Below are 20,139 nucleotides of genomic sequence, written 5' to 3' on the forward strand. Positions count from 1 at the left end.
TGATTTTAAGATTTACCCATGCTGTGTCTATCAGTTCACTCCTTTGCATTGCTGAAAATTATTCTATTGTAGTCACGTGCTGCGTAATGATGTTTCAGTCAACAATGAAAAACATATACAATGGGGGTTTGATAAAATTATCTTGGAGCTGAAAAATCTGTTTGATTGGTCTAGTGACAGCGCGATGATCCTGATCCTGGGTAGGCCCTAGGTTAATGTGTGATTGTGTTTCAGTTTTTAACAAAAAGGTTTTAAAGGTAAAAAAATAAAAATTATTTTCTTTTTTTTCTATTACTAAAGCAATTACTTTGCTAAATCAATTATAATTGCTTTTTTTTTAGCTCCTCCAGATCTAAAAAATCTGAGTAGATTTTTTTAACTTAAAAGTAACAAGTAACCAGTAATGCAGTTAAAAAAAAAAATCTTTGGAATCAGAAATGCCTGATTTGAGTACTGTATCAGTTCTACCACTTACAAATTAGCTGTGAACAAGTACATAATTATCCCAATATTAGTTTTCTTATCTATGAAGTAGGAAAATACAAATAATAAGAGTACCCAACTTGCAAGGTTGTGTGATAATTAAATTAGCGGATCTTTTTAAAAGCAACACAACACACTCAATCTAATGCAATGTACGAGCTGCTAACTAAATCTAGCTGTTGACTAACAAAAACTTAAATTTGCAATTCACAAGTAGGATCAAGAATAAAATAATAGTCATGATTGACGGGGCATTTTCTCAATGTCTTAGAAAAAGAAATGAAGTGAAATACCATTTTTACCATCAGAAAAGACACAAATTTTCAAAATATGTTTTCTGTTCCTCTTCACCTACACTCTACTTCCCAGGAAAAACGTAGCAGTTAAGTGATGCTAGTGGACAATACAGGCTGACAAGTAGGGTCAATCAATTTGCTAATATTAATACTCAATGCAAATCATGATATAATTATATAAAAGAATGCGTACAGGTTCTGAATAGTCACTGCTGTGCTATAGAGATTATGTCTGTTAAACAATGTAGCAGTCTAAAGTAGGTGGGTGTCCATATCATCCAGTTTATTCCTGGCCTTCTTCTAGTCAAGTTCTTAGCAGACAGCCATCTGTAATTCATTTAAAGAAACAGGAATTTCCAGGCTGGGCAGTAGCTCATGCCTATAATCCCAGCACTTTGGGCAGCCAAGGTGGGCAGACTGCTTGAGCTCAAGAGTTCAAGACCAGCCTGGGCAACACAGGGAGACCTCCATCTCTGCAAAAACTACGACAAAAAACAGCTGGGTGTGGTGGCATGCACCCATAGTCCCAGCTACTTGTGGGGCTGAGGTGGGAAGACTGCTTGAGCCCAGGACGTCGAGACTGCCGTGAGCTGACATCATGCCACTGTACTCCAGCCCGGGTGACAAAGACGCTATCTCAAAAAAAAAAAAAAAAAAAGAAACAGGAATTTCTGGCGTCTAAAAATGATTTGTTCCATGTTGCCGTTTTAACCCAAATGCCAAGTTTACGATAAAACTGACCAAAACAAACCACCCCCCCACCCTGCAAAAAGATGACAGCACAGTATTTTTCAAAGGTACTGATAAAGGAATACGTCTGAGTCGTGTGACTGTCCTACTCTCCACCCTGATACATTAGTAAAGAGAAAATAAGACACACAGAAAACCTTATTTTCTCATACATTCTCAAATATACTCATCCCTGTCCCCATGCATAAGGTTCTCAAAGGAACTGCTAATTTTCTCAAATGCTCAATCTTACATAATGATATTCCAATTTAACCTATTATGTAAAAAGACAATTTTAATGTTCTAGTCCAGCAACATTTATATGTGAATTACACATAACATTTAAGGTCAGCTATAAAATCAAACCCTTAAATGCTTGCCTCAGAAAATGCTTTTTCAGCCATGTTGTGGGGGAAAAAATTACTTTTATTTCTGAGACAGAGTCTTGCTCTGTCATCCAGGCTGGAGTGCAGTGGTGCAATCTCGGCTCACTGCAACCTCCACTTCCCAGGTTAAAGCGATTCTCCTGCCTCAGCCTCCCAAGTAGCTGGGACTACAGGCATGCATTACCACACCCAAATAATTTTTGTATTTTTAGTAGAGACAGGGTTTCACCATGTTGACTAGGCTGGTCTTGAACTCCTGACCTCAGGTGATCTGCCTGCCTCGGCCTTCCAAAGTGCTGGGATTATAGGCATGATCTGCAGCCGCTGAAAAAAATTTTTTGTAATGTACTTCTTCACATACTACTAAAAAATATCATGTATTTAAAGTTCTGTCATTAAAAATTTAAAACTTTCCTAACAAGTTCTTCTAAAAGAAATGTTCCCAAAACTAGATGGGTGTGGTGGCTCACACGCCTGTAGTCCCAGAACTTTGGAAGACCGAGGTGGGCAGATCACTTGAGCCCAGGAGTTAGAGACCAGCCTGGGCAACATGGCGAGATCCCATTTCAAAAAAAAATAAATGTTCCCAAAACTTTTTTTCCCCTTGGAGACGAGGTATTGCCCAATCATGGCTCACTGCAGCCTCGACCTCCTGGGTTCAAGCAATCTTCCGCCCACCTCAGCCTCCTGAGTAGCTGGGACTATAGGCATGCACCACCACATCCAGCTAGTTTCATTTTTTTTTTTTTTTTTGTAGAGACGGGTTCTCCCTATGTTGCCCAGGCTGGTCTCAAGCTCCGGAGCTCAACTGATCCCCCTGCCCCAGCATCCCAAAATGTTGAGACTATAGGTGTGAGGCACCATGCTCAGCCTGCCCAAAATTTCTGGTAATGAAGTCTAAGACTACAGAGTCTCCAAAACATTAAAGAGACACGACTAGAGAAGGAAGGAAACTGCAGGAAAGGGAGAAAATAGGGATCCTCCCAATGTATTTATAACTTTGTGCTAACTTGAACACATTACTTTCTGGGCTATCCTCAACCCTGGCTACTCAGCAGAATTGCCTTTTGAGGTGCTTTAGAATGGATGCTCAGGCTACAACCCTAATCTACCAAATAAGAAACTTCACAGAAATAGGACCAGGTACCTTTATTTTTTTTTTTTTTTTAAGTTCCTCTAGTGGATAACGCATGGCCTTTCAGGCTGAGAACTATGAAACAGGCAGGCTACTAGTTAGGATTAATTAAAAAAAAAAAATACCTTGATCTGCTGTCTTCGTAGCATGGCAAGTTCTCTCATGTCTCGGAATGGCTGTAGTAAATACTGATAGAGTTCAGTTGTAGCTTCTGCAAGGCTGCTGTAGGCTTCATCCTCCATCTGATACAAGTCCAGAAGCTCCACCATGCTCTCTGTATTCTTGTGCTTATCCAAGAGCTGTGGAACAAGACAGTTTCACAACAACTAAGAAAATCAATTCTAATAACCTATAAATACTTGCTCTGAATTCTCCCTATCATGTCAGGGCCTCGGAACCCTAAAACACAGAAGCAAGAGGGAATGAAAAGCATTGACTGCTTTTCATCACTATCTCCATACTTCAGGTGTCTCACTACTCAAGACCACTGCCTGAATATTTCTTTTGAGGCTCAAAGTATTGAGCTCATCAGCCTTAACTCTTCCAATTTTTTATTTTCCTTTTTTTGTTTTTTCAGACAGGATTTTACTCCTGTCACCCAGGCTGGAGTACAATGGTGCGATCTCAGCTCACTGCAACCTCCACCTCCTGGGCTCAAGTGATTCTCCTGCATTAGCCTCCCAAGTAGCTGGGACTACAGGCACACACCACCACACCTGGCTAGTTTTTGTATTTTTTTTTTTTCTTTTGTAGAGCCTGGGTGTCACCATGTTGCCCAGGCTGGTCTCAAACTCCTTGGCTCAAGAGATCCACCCGCCTCGGCCTCCCAAAGTGCTGGGATTAAAGGTGTGAGCCACTGTACCCAGTCCCAAAATGTTTCTACTATCTAGTAGAATGAAAATCATCTGAATATGGAACATTTCCAATAAATTTCTTTAATTTCTACCTGTCACCTCCTTCAAAATCATGTCAGGCACTGGCCTAGGAGCTGGACATACAAAAACATGGTCCTGGTCCTCAGAGCTTATAGTGTAGTGAATAAACAGAAAACAATTTTTAAATAATTTAAATTTTATAAAAAATTATTCTTTTCCCAATGGTTCTTTTAGAGACAAAGAATTCCAAACTGTGATAAACATTATTAAAATTATAAATAAAAGTTTTATAAAAGAATAAGGCCAGGTGCAGAGGCTCATGCCTGTAATCCCAACACTTTGGGAAGCCAAGGTAAGAGGATTGCTTGAGGCCAAGAGTTTGAGACAGGCCTGGGCAATGTAGTGAGACCTTGTATGTATGTATAATTGGTTGGGCGTGGTGGCTCATGCCTGTAATCCCAGCACTTTGGGAGGCCAAGGAGGGTAGATCACAAGGTCAAGTAATCTAAACGATCCTGGCCAGCGTGGTGAAACCCCGTCTCTACTAAAAATACAAAAACTAGCTGGGCGTAGTGGCATGTGCCTATAGTACCAGCTACTCGGGAGGCTGAGGCAAGAGAATCAATTGAGGCGGAGGTTGCAGTGAGCCGAGACTGCGCCACTACACTCTAGCCTGGCAACAGAGCGAGACTCCATCTCAAAAAAACAATAATTCAATCTTAGGCATGATTTCTTGGGAGAAAAAATGTAAAAATTAGCTCATAGTCCCAGCTATGGGAGGCTGAGGCATGAGAATTGAGCCCAGAAGGACAGATCTGCAGTGAGCCGTGATTGTGCCACAAAACTGCAGCCTAAGTGACAAAACGAGACCTTGTCTCAAAAAAAAAAAAAAAAAAAGAAAAAACAAAACCAAAAGCAGCTAGGCACAGTGGCTCACGCCTGTACTCCCAGCACTTTGGGAGGCTGAGGCAGGCAGATCACTTGAGGTCAGGAGTTTGAGAGCAGCCTGGTCAACATGGTAAAACCCCATCTCTACTAAAATTACAAAAATCAGCTGGGCGTGGTAGCACGCACCCATAATCCCAGCTCCTCAGGCGGCTGAGGCAGGAGAATCACTTGAACCAGTGAGGCGGAGGTTGCAGTGAGCCAAGATTGTGCCATTGCACTCCAGCCTGGATGACAGAGTGAGACTCCATCTCAAAAGGCAAGTAAATAAATGAAAATAACAAATGAAAAGAACTAATACAGAAAGACATTAATTTACATATGCATACATGGACATCATTTACCATCATCTCCCCAAAGGCACAAAATTCTTCTATTCCCTTTCATACCTATAGTTTGCACTGCTATCTTTCTCCCCACTTATTTGTGTTTTAGCTTCGTATCAGTTCATACGTGTAACCATGCTGAAGAGACTTCAGACTCATTTCCTGTTCAGATTTTTGGCACAACATGTAGCAGCACTGTATCATTAACAATTATGATAAATCAGACAATCTACATTAAAGTGCTTTTATAACAAAAAAAGTGCCAAATATTAGCTATCATTCTGTTTTTTTAAGGCTGCTGTTGAAGCTAATATGGAGAATTTCGACTTCTCTAGTATTAACTGAGCAGTTCTATCAGACCAACTTTTGTTATTGATAAAAATAACAAACCGTGGGGCAAAATATTACAAAACAACTGCCTGTAGGCACTACAAAGTGACCAAAATAGCTATAAAATGGAAGGGACATCAACAATACCTTGGAAGCAGGGAGGGCTCTAGGTGGTTTTTTGTTTGTTTGTTTGTTGTTTGTTTTTTTGAGATGGAGTCTTGCTCTGTCACCCAGGCTGCAGTGCAGTGGCGTGATCTCGGCTCACCGCAAGCTCCGCCTCCCAGGTTCATGCCATTCTCCTGCCTCAGCCTCCCAAGTAGCTGGGACTACAAGCGCCTGCCACCACACCTGGCTAACTTTTTGTATTTTTAGTAGAGACGGGGTTTCACCGTGTTAACCAGGATGGTCTCGATCTCCTGACCTCGTGATCTGCCCGCCTCGGCCTCCCAAAGTGCTGGGATTACAGGCGTGAGCCACCGTGCCTGGCTTGGGTGGTTTTTTCATTCATGCCTTTCAGCCTGAGGGTGTGCCCCAGTAGATGCCAAAAGGGGAGAGGTACAGCTAAAAACTCAGAAACCCACAGTCTTGCTGGCTTGAAGAATCTGAGGACAGAGTTCAGGACAACCACAGCAGCTAGAAAGCCAGAGGACAATGCTGAAAGGGACACAGCCTAAGAAGAAGGAACTCCAAATTCATATATAAACTCTACTCAAATTTCTGGCTGATCACTGGAACTATACATGCACAGGACAGGTACTAAGCAATCCAGATAAAACAATAAATATTTCATCTGCTGCCTTCTGTTGATTGACATCTGAATCCAATCAACTTGACTGCTGAAAATAAGACTGTAAAAATCAACATTCTGAGGGAACATAACAGAATCCAGAGGCTCTACAATGTATCATCCACAATATCTATTATATAATCCAAGATTAACAGACCTGCAAAGAAATAGGAAAACAAAACTCAGTCATCAAAAAGCAATCAATGGGGCAGGTGCGGTGGATTAAGCCTATAATCCCAGCACTTTGGGAGGCAAAGGAGGCAGATCACTTGAGGTCAGGAGTTCGAGACCAGCCTTGGCAACATGGTGAAACACCATTTCTACTAAACATACAAAAATTAGCCAGGTATGGCAGAGCATGCCTGTAGTCCCAGCTACTTGGGAGGCCAAGGCAGGAGAATCACTTGAACCCAGGAGGCAGAGGTTGCAATGAGTTGAGATTGAGATTGTGCCACTGCACTACAGCCTGGGGTGATAGAGCAACTCTGTCTCAAAAAAAATTAAGAAACTTTTTTTAAAAAAAGCAATCAATGAAGACCAATCACAAGATGAAACAGATATGGATTTAACAGACAAATATTTCAAAGAAGCTATTATAATGCTAACTGGACATAAAAGAAATACACTCATCAAGAATAAACAGGAAATCTCTAAAAATAGAAACTAATTCCAGAACAGAAAATTCACTATATGGGTATAAAGTATGGTTGTAATTACAGTCAATGAACTTGAAGATAAATAAAGATAAATTATCCAATCATAGAAAAAAAAGAAAGCCTCAGGGACTCATGAGGCAATATTAAAAGGTTTTCTCCCACAACCTGAGATGAGGTCTCACTATATTGCCCAGGCTGGTCTCAAACTCTTGGATTCAAGCAATCCTAGTGTCTCAGCCTCTCAAAGTGTTAGGATTACAGGCATAAGCCATTGTACCTGGCCAAAAGGTCTTAACATAATTGAAGTTCCAGAGAAGAGAAAATGACTCAGAACAAAATATTACAAGAAAAATCCCAAATTTGGTGAAAGAAGAATCTACATATGTATGAAGCTCTAATAGCCTCAAGGGGATAAACGCAGTTACCCACAAGTAGGTTTACCATATTACAGTCAAACAACTAGAAATCAAAAATAAAAGAGAAATTCCTGAAAACAGCCAGAGAAAAATAACACAGGAGGAACAAGTACACCTGTGAATGCTGACTTCAAACTAGAAACAACAGAGAACAGAAGAGAAAAAAAAAAAACACGACAAAACATCTGTCAACCCAGAATTCCATTTCCAAGAAAATATCCTTCCTGAACAAAGAAAAAGTAAACAGTTAAATTAAGAGAACTCATTACTAGCAGATGGACACCATAAGAAATGTTCTTTAAAATGTGTTCAGATTGAAGGAAAATGATACAAATTTTCATAAAGGTAGAAAGATTACTGGAAAGATTACAGGTGTATCTGACTATAATAAATATGAAACCAACAGCATAAAGAACAGGGATAGAGATGAATCTACACAGACACATATGAGTTCTTAAGTATAAGATGGGCCGGGCGCAGTGGCTCGTGCCTGTAATCCCAGCACTTTGGTAGGCCGAGGCAGGTGGAGGTGGATCACTTGAGGTTGGGAGTTTGAGACCAGCCTGGCCAACATGGCAAAACCCTGTCTCTACTAGAAATACAAAATTTAGCCAAGTGTGGCGGCACACGCCTGCAATCCCAGCTACTCGGGAAGCTGAGGCACAAGAATCACTTGAACTCAGGGAGTTTGAGGTTGTAGTGAGCTATGACTAAGTCACTGCACTCTAACCTGGGAGAAAGAGCAAAGCCCTGTCTCTTAAAAAGAGATGAAGTGGCATAATATTAACTTCAAGTATGGTTTAATCTCTATGGCAACCACTAAAAGAATAATAATTTAAGAAGGTATGCTATAAGCCCCAATATGTTCAAGTTATTAAATTAACCCAAAAGAAATCAGGAAAGGAAGAGGAGAAAAAAGAAGTAAAAACCACAGGCTATTTTCATATACATACTTCTATGTCAAAAAAAAAAAAAGAAAAGAAAAAATAAATAAATAAATAAAAGGAAACCAAAACAGAAGATATAAACAGAAAACAAGGAGACATAAATCCAACCTTGTCAAGAATTATATGAAATATAAATGGACTAAACTCTTTAATTTAAAGGTAGAGTTGTTGGAGTGGATAAAAAAGGAAGCCACAATTATATGTTGCCTAGAAGAGATGAATATTGAAAACAAAGACACAAATAAGTTGAAAGCAAACAGTAAAGCGTAAGAAGGGTAGAGGGACTATATTAATATCAAAGAGTAGACCGTAAGATATAGAGTATTACTGGAGATAATGCAGAACTTTTTTTTTTTTTTTTTTAAGACAGAGTCTCACTCTATGACGCAGGCTGGAGTGCAGTGGTGTGATCTCAGCTCACTGCAATCTCCACCCCCCGGGTTCAAGCAATTCTCCTGCCTCAGCCTCCCAAGCAGCTGCGATTACAGGTGTGCACCACCAAGTCTCACTAATTGTTTTGTATTTTAGTAGAGACAGGGTTTCACCATGTTGCCCCCAGGGTGGTCTTGGACTCCTGAGCTCAGACAATCCACCTGCCTCGGCCTCCCAAAGCACTTAGGATTACAGGCGTGAGCCACTGCGCCCAGCCCAGAACATTTTATAAAGACGAAAGAGTCAATTCATCAGGAAGGCACGACAATAATATGTGTACAACATACTTAACAGAACTTCAAAGTACATTAAGTTATAATGGAAAGAATTTTTAAAAAGAAGGAAGCAAGTTCACAGAGTTGGTGATTTTAACACTCCTCAGTCACAACATCCTCATTAGTATAATGGTGACTAAAAGAAAACGAAACACAAATGTACAAAAAAATTCAGTAGAAACAACAGGTAATCTGAACCGACCTATATCCACGCAAGCGATTTAATCAATTAATACTCTTCCAAAACAGAATGCATCAGGCCCAGATAGGTTCATGGGTAAATTCTACCAGATATTTAAGGGAGAAATTATGCCAGTTCTCTCAAATCTCTTCCAGAAAACAGAATTAGAGGGAATACTTCCTAACTCATTTTATGAGGCCAACTTTAGCCTAATAGCAAAAACAGACAAACATTACAAGAAAGAAAAAACTACAGGCTGAGCATGGTGGCTCGCACCTGTAACCCCAGCACTTTGGAAAGCCTAGGCGGGAGAATCACTTGAACTCAGGAATTCAAGACCAGCCTGAGCAACATAGTGAGACTCTCTTAAATACCCAGGTGTGGTGGGAGACTTGCTTGACCCTGTGAAGTCAAGGCTGCAGTGAGTCCTGATCGTGCCACTGCCCTCCAGCCTGGGCAACAGAGCGAGGCCCTGTCTTAAACTACAGACTGACATCTCCCATTAGCACCAACACAAAAATCCTCCACAAAATATTTAGCAAGTCCAACAATATGTAAAAAGAATTATATACCACAACTGAATGTGATTTATTCCAAGTATACAAAAGGCTAGTTCAACATTCAATAATCAATTAATGTCATCTATTACAAAAACAGGCTAAACAAGAAAAATCACATGATCATATCAACAGATGCAGAAAATGCATTTCACAAAATCCAACACTCAATTCATAAAACTCTCAGCAAACTAGGAATGGAAAACCTCCTTTACCTTGATAAAAAACCTTGAGCTAACATGATACCTAATGGTGAGAAAGTATTTATATATATATAAAATACATATGATATATATATATATAAGATATAAATATATATATAAAATACTATTTTTATATATAAATAGAAATATTTATATAAATGTATTTCTATAACTATATATAAGTTTATATATATATAGTGGTGTTCTCACTATGATGAGGCAAAAGGCAAGGATGTCCCCTTTACTACTCCTATTTAACACAGTACTGAAAGGCCTAACTAATACAATAACAAAAGAAAAGGAAATTCAAAATGTGTAGACTGGGAAGAAGGAAGTAAAACTGTCACTGCTTGCAGATTACATATTTGTCCACGTAGAAAATGAACTCACATACACACACCCACTCACCCCTCCAGGCCAGGTGCAGTGGCTCATGTCTGGCAATCTCAGCACTCTGGGAGGCAGAGGCAGGAGAATCACTTCAGCCCAGTAGTTCAAGACCAACCTGGGCAACATAATAGGACATCATGTATACAAAAAAAATTTTTTTTAATTAGCTGGACATGGTAGCACGTGCCTGCAGTCCTCATGGTAGCACATGCCTGCAGCCCTATCTACGGCAGAGGCTGAGGCAGGAATACTTGAACCTAGGAGTTCAAGGTTGCAGTGAGCTATGATTGGAACACTGCACTCCAGCCTGGGTGACAGGGCAATACTCTGTCTCTTGAAAAATAAATAAATAAATAATAAAACACATTAATTAATTTCAAAAAAAATTCCAAATGTTATTTCTATTAGCACACCAAAAATTAGGTATAAATCTAACAATATATCTACAAGATCTATACCAAGAAAGTTATAAAACTCTGATGAAGGAAATTGAAGTAGATCTAAGGAAATATTCCATGTGTATGCATAGGAAGACTCAATACTGACAAGGTATTAGTTTTTCCTAACTTGATCTATAAATTCAATGCAATCCTAATCAAAATCTCTGCAAGTTATTTTGTGGGAATCAAAAAATAAATTCTAAAGTTTATACAGAGGTGAAAAGACTCACAATAGCTAACACAAGATTGAAGAATGTTGAAGGTCTGACACTACTCAACCTCTTTTAGATACTATAAAGCTACAGTAGTCAAGACAGTAGGATATCTGTGAAAGAACAGGCAAGTAGACCAATGGAACAGAGTCCAAAAATAAATCCACACAAATACAGTTAACTGATCTTTTGACAGAGAGCAAAGACAATTCAATAGAAGAGTCTTAAAAAAGAATCTAGACACAGACCTTGCACTCTTCACAAAAATTAACTCAAAATTGATCATGGAATTAAATGTGAAACTCAAAACTATAAAACTTCTAGAAGATAACATGGAAGAAAATCCAGCTGACCCTGCCTTGGCACTGACTTTAGATATGACACCAAAAACACAATCCATTAAAAAATTGGTAAGTGGGACTTCATTTAACTTCTGCTCTGCACAAGACACTATTAAGAATGAAAAGACAGGCTACAGATGGAGAGAAAACATTTGCACAAGACATCTGATAAAAGACTGTTACCAAAAATATACAAAAGAGTTCCTGAAGCTCAACAGTAAAAAAAAGACCCAGTTTACAAATGGGAAAATATCTCATTGAAAATATACAGATGACAAATAAGCATATGAAAAGATGCTCAACATCATATAGCATTAGGGAATTATAAATTAAAATGAGATACCGGTCGGGCGCGGTGGCTCAAGCCTGTAATCCCAGCACTTTGGGAGGCCGAGATGGGCAGTTCACGAGGTCAGGAGATCGAGACCATCCTGGCTAACATGGTGAAACCCCGTCTCTACTAAAAATACAAAAAAAAAAAAATTAGCCGGGCGAGGTGGCAGGCGCCTGTAGTCCCAGCTACTCAGGAGGCTGAGGCAGGAGAATGGCGTGAACCCGGGAGGCGGAGCTTGCAGTGAGCTGAGATCCGGCCACTGCACTCCTCCAGCCCGGGCGACAGAGCAAGACTCCGTCTCAAAAAAAAAAAAAAAAAAAAAAAAAAAAAAAAAAAAATGAGATACCAATACATACCTATTAACATAGTGAAAATCCAAAACCCCGACATCAGAAAATGCTAGAGAGGATGGGGAACAACCAGAATTCATTCACTGTTGATGGAAATGAAAAATTGTACAGCTACATTGGGAGACACTGTAACAGTCTTATTTTTTATTTACTTTGATAAATGACTGAGAGACAGACAGTCAGGATCTCACTCTGTTGCCCAGGCTGGAGTGCAGTGGCACATTCATAACTCCCTGCAGCCTGCAACTCCTGGCTCTAGTGATCTTCCCACCGTAGCCTCCTGAGGCGCTGAAACTACAGGTGTGCACCACCACAATCATTAATTTTTTAAAGTTTTTATAGCGATGGGGTCTCACTATGTGCCTCAGGCTTATCTTGAACTCCTGGCTTCAATCAATCTTCCCACCTCAGTCTCTCCCAAAGTCTTTGTATTACAGGCATGAGCCACTATGTACAGTCCACTCTGACAGTTTCTTAGAAAACTACACATACCTTACCACCTAATCTAGCAATCATGGATCATTAATATTTATCCAAATGAGTTGGAAACCTTTTTTTTTTTTTTTTTTTTTTTGAGACAGAGTCTCACTCTGTCGCCCATCTGGAGTGCAGTGGCCGGATCTCAGCTCACTGCAAGCTCCGCCTCCTGGGTTCACGCCATTCTCCTGCCTCAGCCTCCTGAGTAGCTGGGACTATAGGAGCCCGCCACCTCGCCCGGCTAGTTTTCTTTTTTGTATTTTTTAGTAGAGACGATGTTTCACCGTGTTAGCCAGGATGGTCTCAATCTCCTGACCTCGTGAACTGCCCGTCTCGGCCTCCCAAAGTGCTGGGATGACAGGCTTGAGCCACCGTGCCTGGCTGGAAACCTTTATCCATACAAAAACCTGCACACTAAAGTTTATAGCATTAAACTGCCAAAACATGAATGCAACCAAGATGTCTTTCAACAGGTAAATGGATACGCAAATTGTAGTACATCCATACCATGAAATGTTCAGCAAGAAAAAGAAATGAGCCAGGTGGGCACTGTGGCCCAGGCCTGTAATTCCAGCACTTCATGAGGGCAAGGCATGAGGATTGCTTGACCCTGGGAGTTTGAGACCAGCCTAGGCAACACAAGGAGATACCATCTCTATAAATACTACTTTTTAAAAGGGAAAAGAAATGAACTATCAAGTCACAAAAAGATATGGAACACTTTATATGTATATTGCTAACTGAAGCAACTAATCTGAAAAGGCTATGTATTATACGATTCCAACTACATAACATCCTGGAAATGTCAAACTACACAGAGTAAAAAAATCACTGGTTGCCAGAGGCTGAGGAGAGATGGAGCACTCCAATGAACAGATGGAGCACTCCAATGAACAGATGGGGATTTTCAGAGCAGTTAAACTATTTTGTATGATATTATAATGGTGCATACAGGACAGCAGGACATTATGCATTTGTCAAAATGCAGAAACTCTAGGGTTCTACATTTTATAAAAAAGGAAAACAAACCCAGAACTGTACAAAAAATTAATTTTAATATAAACTATGGATTATTCAATAATGTATTGATACTGGTTCATAAATTATAATAAATGTACCACAGCAATGCAAAATGTTAATAATAGGGAAGACTGAGGGCAGGAGAGAGGGATTAAGTATGGAATCTCTGTACTATCTGCTCAGTTTTTCTGTAAACGTAAAACTGATGTAAAAACTCAAGTCTATTAATTTTTAAAAACAGATGACACAAGCCTAAAGACATGTTATAGTTCATAGTATGTGTTAAACTATTATAAAAGTAAAACAAAGAAATTATTCAAAATAAAGCCATAATAACCAATTAACACTGATTTTCATACCTGCTGACACCTATTTTTTATAACCTGATCAAAGCTATGTCTGTCTGTCCACTTTGTTAGCAGGTGGTTTTTTGGTTGGTTCTATTATTTGTTTTTAATAGAGTCACCTAGAGCAAAAAGAAGCAATTCAAACATCAGTCTGGGGTTTGGTGAAGAGAAGTTATTAATGGATACAAAAATACAGTTAAAAGGAATATATTCTGGTATTCAACAGTATAGTAGGAAAAATTATAGTTAACAGTAATTTATTGTTTATTTCAAAACAGTTGGAAGAACTGTAATGTACCCAACACAAAAAGATGATAAATGGTTGAGGTGATTGATATCGCAATTACCCTGACTTGATCATTACACACTGTATACGCATATCAAAATATCACATGTACCACCTAAATATGTACAACTATATCAATTAAGAATACAAAACGCCCCTTGAACACTGGTCATTTAACAAGTATTAATACATGATTTACATACTTAGCTAGTCAAGAAAGAACTATATTTGTGGACTGCCCACTCTGTGCCCAGCATTGATTTATCTGACAAAAACTTCTGTGATTCTACTACTAGGTAGACATTCTACCAGACACTAAGGACACAATGCAGCACATTCTAATAAGCAGTGAGCCCATCTACAGAGTGGGAAAATAGAACATTGCATGTGGTCAATCTGTCCTGTTTAGTCTACAGAGTTCAATTCATCTAACTAAACGACCATATCAAAGCAACGGTACCTTGCTACTCAAAGTACGGTCTGGGACCAGCAACACTGGTATCACCTAGGAACTTGTTACAAATGAAACCAGAACTTCACTTTTAGATCTACAGAATGGGAATCTGAATTGTAGTAAGACTGCCAAGTGGTAAGTGTACACATTAAACTTTGAGAAGCACTGCTATCATAAATATCTTAATATCCCCATATTAACCATCAGTTAGTGAGGCAAGTATCTCTGTGAAGTTACATAAATTATGTAGTCAATTTACTTATCTATAAAATTAAAACAGGTAACATTTTTCTTGAATCAAAAACAGCTTTTTGGCCAAGCACGGTTGCTCACGCCTGTAATCCCAGCACTTTCAGAGGCCGAGGCGGGAGGATCACAAGGTTAGGAGATCGAGACCATCCTGGTTAACACGGTGAAACAAAACTCTACTAAAAATACAAAAAATTAGCCGAGCGTGGTGGCAGGCGCCTGTAGTCCCAGCTACTCGGAGGCTGAGGCAGGAGAATGGTGTGAACCTGGGAGGTGGAGCTTGCAGTGAGCCGAGATTGCACCACTCACTCCAGCCTGGGTGACAGTGACAGTGCAAGACTCCATCTCAAATAAATAAATAAATAAATAAAATAAAACAAAACAATTTTTCCACTCTTTCTCTCACTGCATTTACTGTCATTCTGTGTTAGATCAATGACTACTATTTAAACTAAAATTGAGCCAAAACTCATTTCTTATGGTTCAGTTCCTCTACTGAAGCATTTTTAGTTATTCTAAGAAAAAACACTGTTATGACTGAATCACAGAATGATCTTCAGCATTAGAAGGCAGGCACAGAGTGACAGAATCAGTCTAGTCTCTTCTCCAGCACTGGCCAGGGTCTTATCTCCAGTGAATGGGTCATTCAACAAAGTTGGCCTTAATGCAATGGCCATTAAAATTGTATTAACTCTTTTCATTCTGAAGAGATACTATTTGCTTTTAAAAATCATGATTTATGCCACGTGCAGTGGCTCATACCTGTAATTCTAGCACTTTGGCAGGCTGAGGTGGGAGGATCACTTGAGCTCAGGAGTTCAAGACCAGCCTGGGCAATATAGTGAGACCTCATCTCTACAAAAAAAAATTAAAAATTATGGCCAGGTGAAGTGGCTCACACCTGTAATCCCAGCACTCTGGGAGGCTGAGGCCAGTGGATTGCTTAAGCCCAGGAGTTCGAAACCAGCCTGGGTAACACAGTGAAACCCCGTCTCTACTAAAAATACAAAAAATTAGCCACACATGGTGGCACACGGCTGTAGTCCCAGGTACTCAGGAGGCTGAGGTGAAAGAACGACCTGAGCCCGGGAGGGCCAGGCTGCAGTGAGCCAAGATCATGTCACTGGACTCCACCCTGGGCACCCAGAGTGAGACCCTGTCTTTAAAAAAAAAAACAAAAAGGCCAGGCACGGTGGCTCATGCTTGTAATCCCAGCACTTCGGGAGGCTGAGGCAGGCTGATTACCTGAGGTCGGCAGATTACCTGAGGTCAGGAGTTTGAGACCAGCCTGGCCAACATGGTGAAACCCCGTCTCTACTAATTAGCCGGGTGTAGTGGCAGGCACCTGTAATCCCAACTACTCAGAAGGCTGAGGAAGGAGAACTGCTTGAACCCAGGAGGTGGAGGTTGCAGTGAGCCCAGATCGTACCACTGCACTCCAGCCTGGGCGACGAGAGTGAAACTTTGTTTCAAAAAAAAAAAGACGCCCATGGTGGCACACATCCAGACGCCAAAGTAGGAGGTTGAGGCTGCAGTAAGCCATGATTACACCGGTCTAATCCAGTCCAGGCAAAAAGACCTCATCTCTATAAAACAAATTTAGTGGTCACAGGCAGTGGCTTACACCTGTAATCTCAGCACTTTGGATCACCTTGGGGTCAGGAGTTCAAGACCAGCCTGGGAAACATGGTGAAATCCCGTCTCCACAAAAAATTGAAAAATCAGCCAGGCATAGTGGCGCACACCTGTTGACCCAGCTACTCAGGAAGTTGAGGCTGGAGGATCACTTGAGCCCGGGAGATGGAGGTTGCAGTGAGCTGAGATCACGCTACTGCATTCTAGTCTGGGTGACAGAGCACATCCTGCCTGAAAAGGAAAAAAAAAAAAAAAATCAAAAAACCTGTTTGTAACAAAGACCGTGCATACTCAAGGATACCTGGGTCTGAGTCTTCTCAGCAGCTGTCCTTACTTTGGCCCAAGTAAACTCTTCAAATTATATTTTGTGCCTCAGCCTCTTCCTTTTAGGTCAACAAAGGCAACAATTCCCTCCTTCCAAGAATATGTACATACAAAGAAGCCCTTTATCTTATACTTCACTTGAAAACGAACACTTTCTTCCAGATAATGGTTTTCTACCAGGTTTCAGGAATAGCAAAATTGTTAAAAGAATGAAGGGGAAAAATGGTGCCAACATCTTTCAATAGTAAAATCCCCCTGAGTCATTTACAAGTGATCATATGCCACAATTCAACAGTAAGAGAACCCTCAAACACTAGGCTTCTTTGGGCTCTTCTTACAGGGTCAATAAAGTAAATGTAATACAAAGTTTAGATACTATTTTCTGCCAACACAAAAACATCAAATCATTATATGATTATTAATTAGTCACAATACCACTCTACACAAATATGTGCAATAACTGAGGACAGAAAATCAGTTATTCTATCCAAACATTAACATTTTTATCAATTATTTCCAAGATGCTTTTTGTCCTCAGACAGAATAATACTTTACAAAGCTACTATGCCACAACTAAACTTAATACTCTTGCAGAGAAGCCCAGGGCATCTCACCTAACACTATTAATTTATTAATCTGCCTTTTTTCCTATAAAGTTTCATGTCTTTCCAATACTAGATTACCTTAAAAACAATTATAATTTCAATTGGTCAATCTACTTTAATCTAAGTATTGGCAAATAATCTTAAAATACAGGGAATGCACTTTATAACTTCATTTCAAAAGACGCAATTTACTAAGCAGTAGACTTTACTGTAAACCATTTTCTATAATTCATGACAAAAGAATTCAACAGGTGAAAACATAATCACTAACCTGATATAATTATAAAACTTAATTTTTGATTTTGCTAACTAAAAACTGACAAAGTCCAGGGAATAAATAAACTGAGCTATGGGCATCTGCAGGTTATAAACTGCAAAATGTGCAAGGTGCTATAAATCATGCATATAAAAGACTAAAAGGATTGTAAAGAAAGTCGAATTATTTAGGATTAAGAATAGTCGGGATGAAGAGGGAAGACCTTAACTTAAAATGCAGACGATGCACCTAAAATGTGAAAGATGCAGGTTTGCTAAATTTGAGAAGATTCACTGAGAGCTACAATGAATAAGAATGCAGATGGAGAATACAACTGCAAAGGGTTTCAGAAGGCTGAAGCTTAACCAACACAACATAAAAACGGCCACAGCAGGATTCAGCAGAAAGGAAGGACAAAGAGCAGCGGCCTGGAAAGTAAAGCTTTGATAATTTCTGCTTCAAAATCTGACGTATCTCTTGTACGATTTTAGAAAATGATTTTGCTCTATTGATTCATTTAAGAGACATGAAGCAGAGGTCGGGTGTGGTGGCTCATGCCTGTAATCCCAGCACTTTGGGAGGTCTAGGTGGGCGGATCACTTGAGGCCAGGAGTTCAAGAGCAGCTTGGCCAACATGGTGAAACCCTGTCTCTACTAAAAATACAAAAATTAGCCAGGCGTGGTAGTGCACACCTGTAATCTCAGCAGGTTTATTTGCCAAAGTTAAGGAAATGTGCGCGGAAGACAGGTCTATGCCTTTCTCTGAAGATAATTTTGAGAGTTCCAAATGTAAAGGGGAAAGGGCAGGTTACTGAGAAGTACACAATTTTCATGTAAGGACGGTTAGGGAAAATAGTCATTCATGCCTTTGTCTGGCCCAGTGAATCTGCACTTTTTTTACTTTTTAAGGGAACATTTTATTTATTTATTTTTTTAGAGACAGCCTCTCGCTTTGTCACCTATGCTGGAGTACAGTGGCTCCATCATGGCTCATTATAACCTCAATCTCCTAGGTTTAAGTGATTTTCCTGCCTCAGTCTCCTGAGTAGCTGGGACTACAGGCATGTGCCACCACACCTGGCTAATTTATTATTATTATTATTATTATTATTTTTGTAGAGATGGCACTTTTACATAAGATAACACAGACGAAATGGGGCAGGAGAACAATCAGATATGCATTTGTGTCTGGTGGGCAGGGGGGTGACTGCACCTGTAAGGATATGCTATCAATTTACATTGCCATAGTGAAATTTTAGCAGAAAAACCTCAGGGTAAAGATCTTGGAGCTCACTACGAAATCTGCTTGTGGGCAAAATACAGGGACGCATGTAGCTTTTCATCTTGTAGCCATCTTATTTGGGAACCAAAAGGGACAGGTTTGTGTGACCCAGTTCCTAACTTAACTTTTCCCTTTGGCTTAATGAGTTTGGGGTACCTAGATTTCTTTTCCTGTCATAAAATCTCTAAGTAATATCTTCACCATTAATTATTAAAACATGCAAATAATTACTGTGAAAGGGAGTGACTTAGGATACTTGGATGGAGGGAGCCTACCCCAGCAATGATACTGCATCTGCGGCCCTGGGAACTGCCTTTAGGTCCATTTGGTCTGTTTCCCCTACTGACAAATAAGGACAAGTGCCTTACATTTCCACATTTACACTGCCCATCTCTGTTCTTGCTTTGTAAAACTACTGAATCATTTAAAAATTATTCCTGCTAATTATTACTTGTTAATACTAAAATCTGAGAAAAAAAATATGACTCAAGGGACATAAAATCAAAAAAGAAAAAAAATCTGGGGCCAGGTGTGGTCACTCACGCCTGTAATACCAGCACTTTGGGAGGCCAACGTGGGTGGATCACTTGAGCTCAAGAGTTTGAGACCAACCTGGGCAAAATGGCGAAAATCCATCTCTACAAAAAAACCCCACAAAAATCAGTTGGGTATGGTGATTCACGTCCATAGTCCCAGTTATTCAGGAGGCTGAGGTGGGAGGATCGCTTGCTCCCAGGAGGTTGAGGCTGCAGTGAGGCAAGATCAAGCCACTCATGGCAGTGGCGGTCCATCTAGAGTGACTGCTGCCATCACATCAGCTGCAGTGGAGAGGCATGAGCGTTAGTGGCAAAAGCGGCTGTGGGAGCAGCAGTGGTGGCAGTGGGTTCCCCGTGCCCCATGTCCCAGGGGCACCCGACTGAGCCACTCCTACCCTCACAGGGCCAGGCAGGAACCATTCCCAGGTCCGGAGTCTCCGCCACAGCCACAGCCTTGCTCCCTGCCCCATCTTAAGGGTCTGCAAGCACCTGGCTGAAGGGTACAGCTGGGACTTGTGAGGCCAACCCCGAGTGCATCAGGTTCATTTGTGTGGCGCTGGCCAGGGCCACCATGCCACCCGTACCTCGCCCATTGTCCTGGGAGCCACTGCAATGGGGCCAGGCTGAGTTGCCTGCCAGCAG

The 20,139-nt window shown here is 40.4% G+C and overlaps 1 protein-coding gene across 2 annotated transcripts in view; it reads right to left on the bottom strand.

Annotated features, from left to right (window-relative positions):
• The window catches only part of JMY (junction mediating and regulatory protein, p53 cofactor), an 88,271-nt gene that overhangs the window by 44,648 nt on the left and 23,484 nt on the right, over positions 1-20,139 (bottom strand). For both annotated transcript variants that reach the window (XM_030927534.1, XM_010364100.2), the window contains exon 2: positions 3,155-3,328. In XM_030927534.1, the coding sequence (XP_030783394.1) occupies positions 3,155-3,328 (174 nt within the window). The remainder of the gene's footprint in view (positions 1-3,154; positions 3,329-20,139) is intronic.

Source organism: Rhinopithecus roxellana, chromosome 3 (genome assembly GCF_007565055.1).
Source record: "Rhinopithecus roxellana isolate Shanxi Qingling chromosome 3, ASM756505v1, whole genome shotgun sequence".
NCBI lineage: Eukaryota > Metazoa > Chordata > Mammalia > Primates > Cercopithecidae > Rhinopithecus > Rhinopithecus roxellana.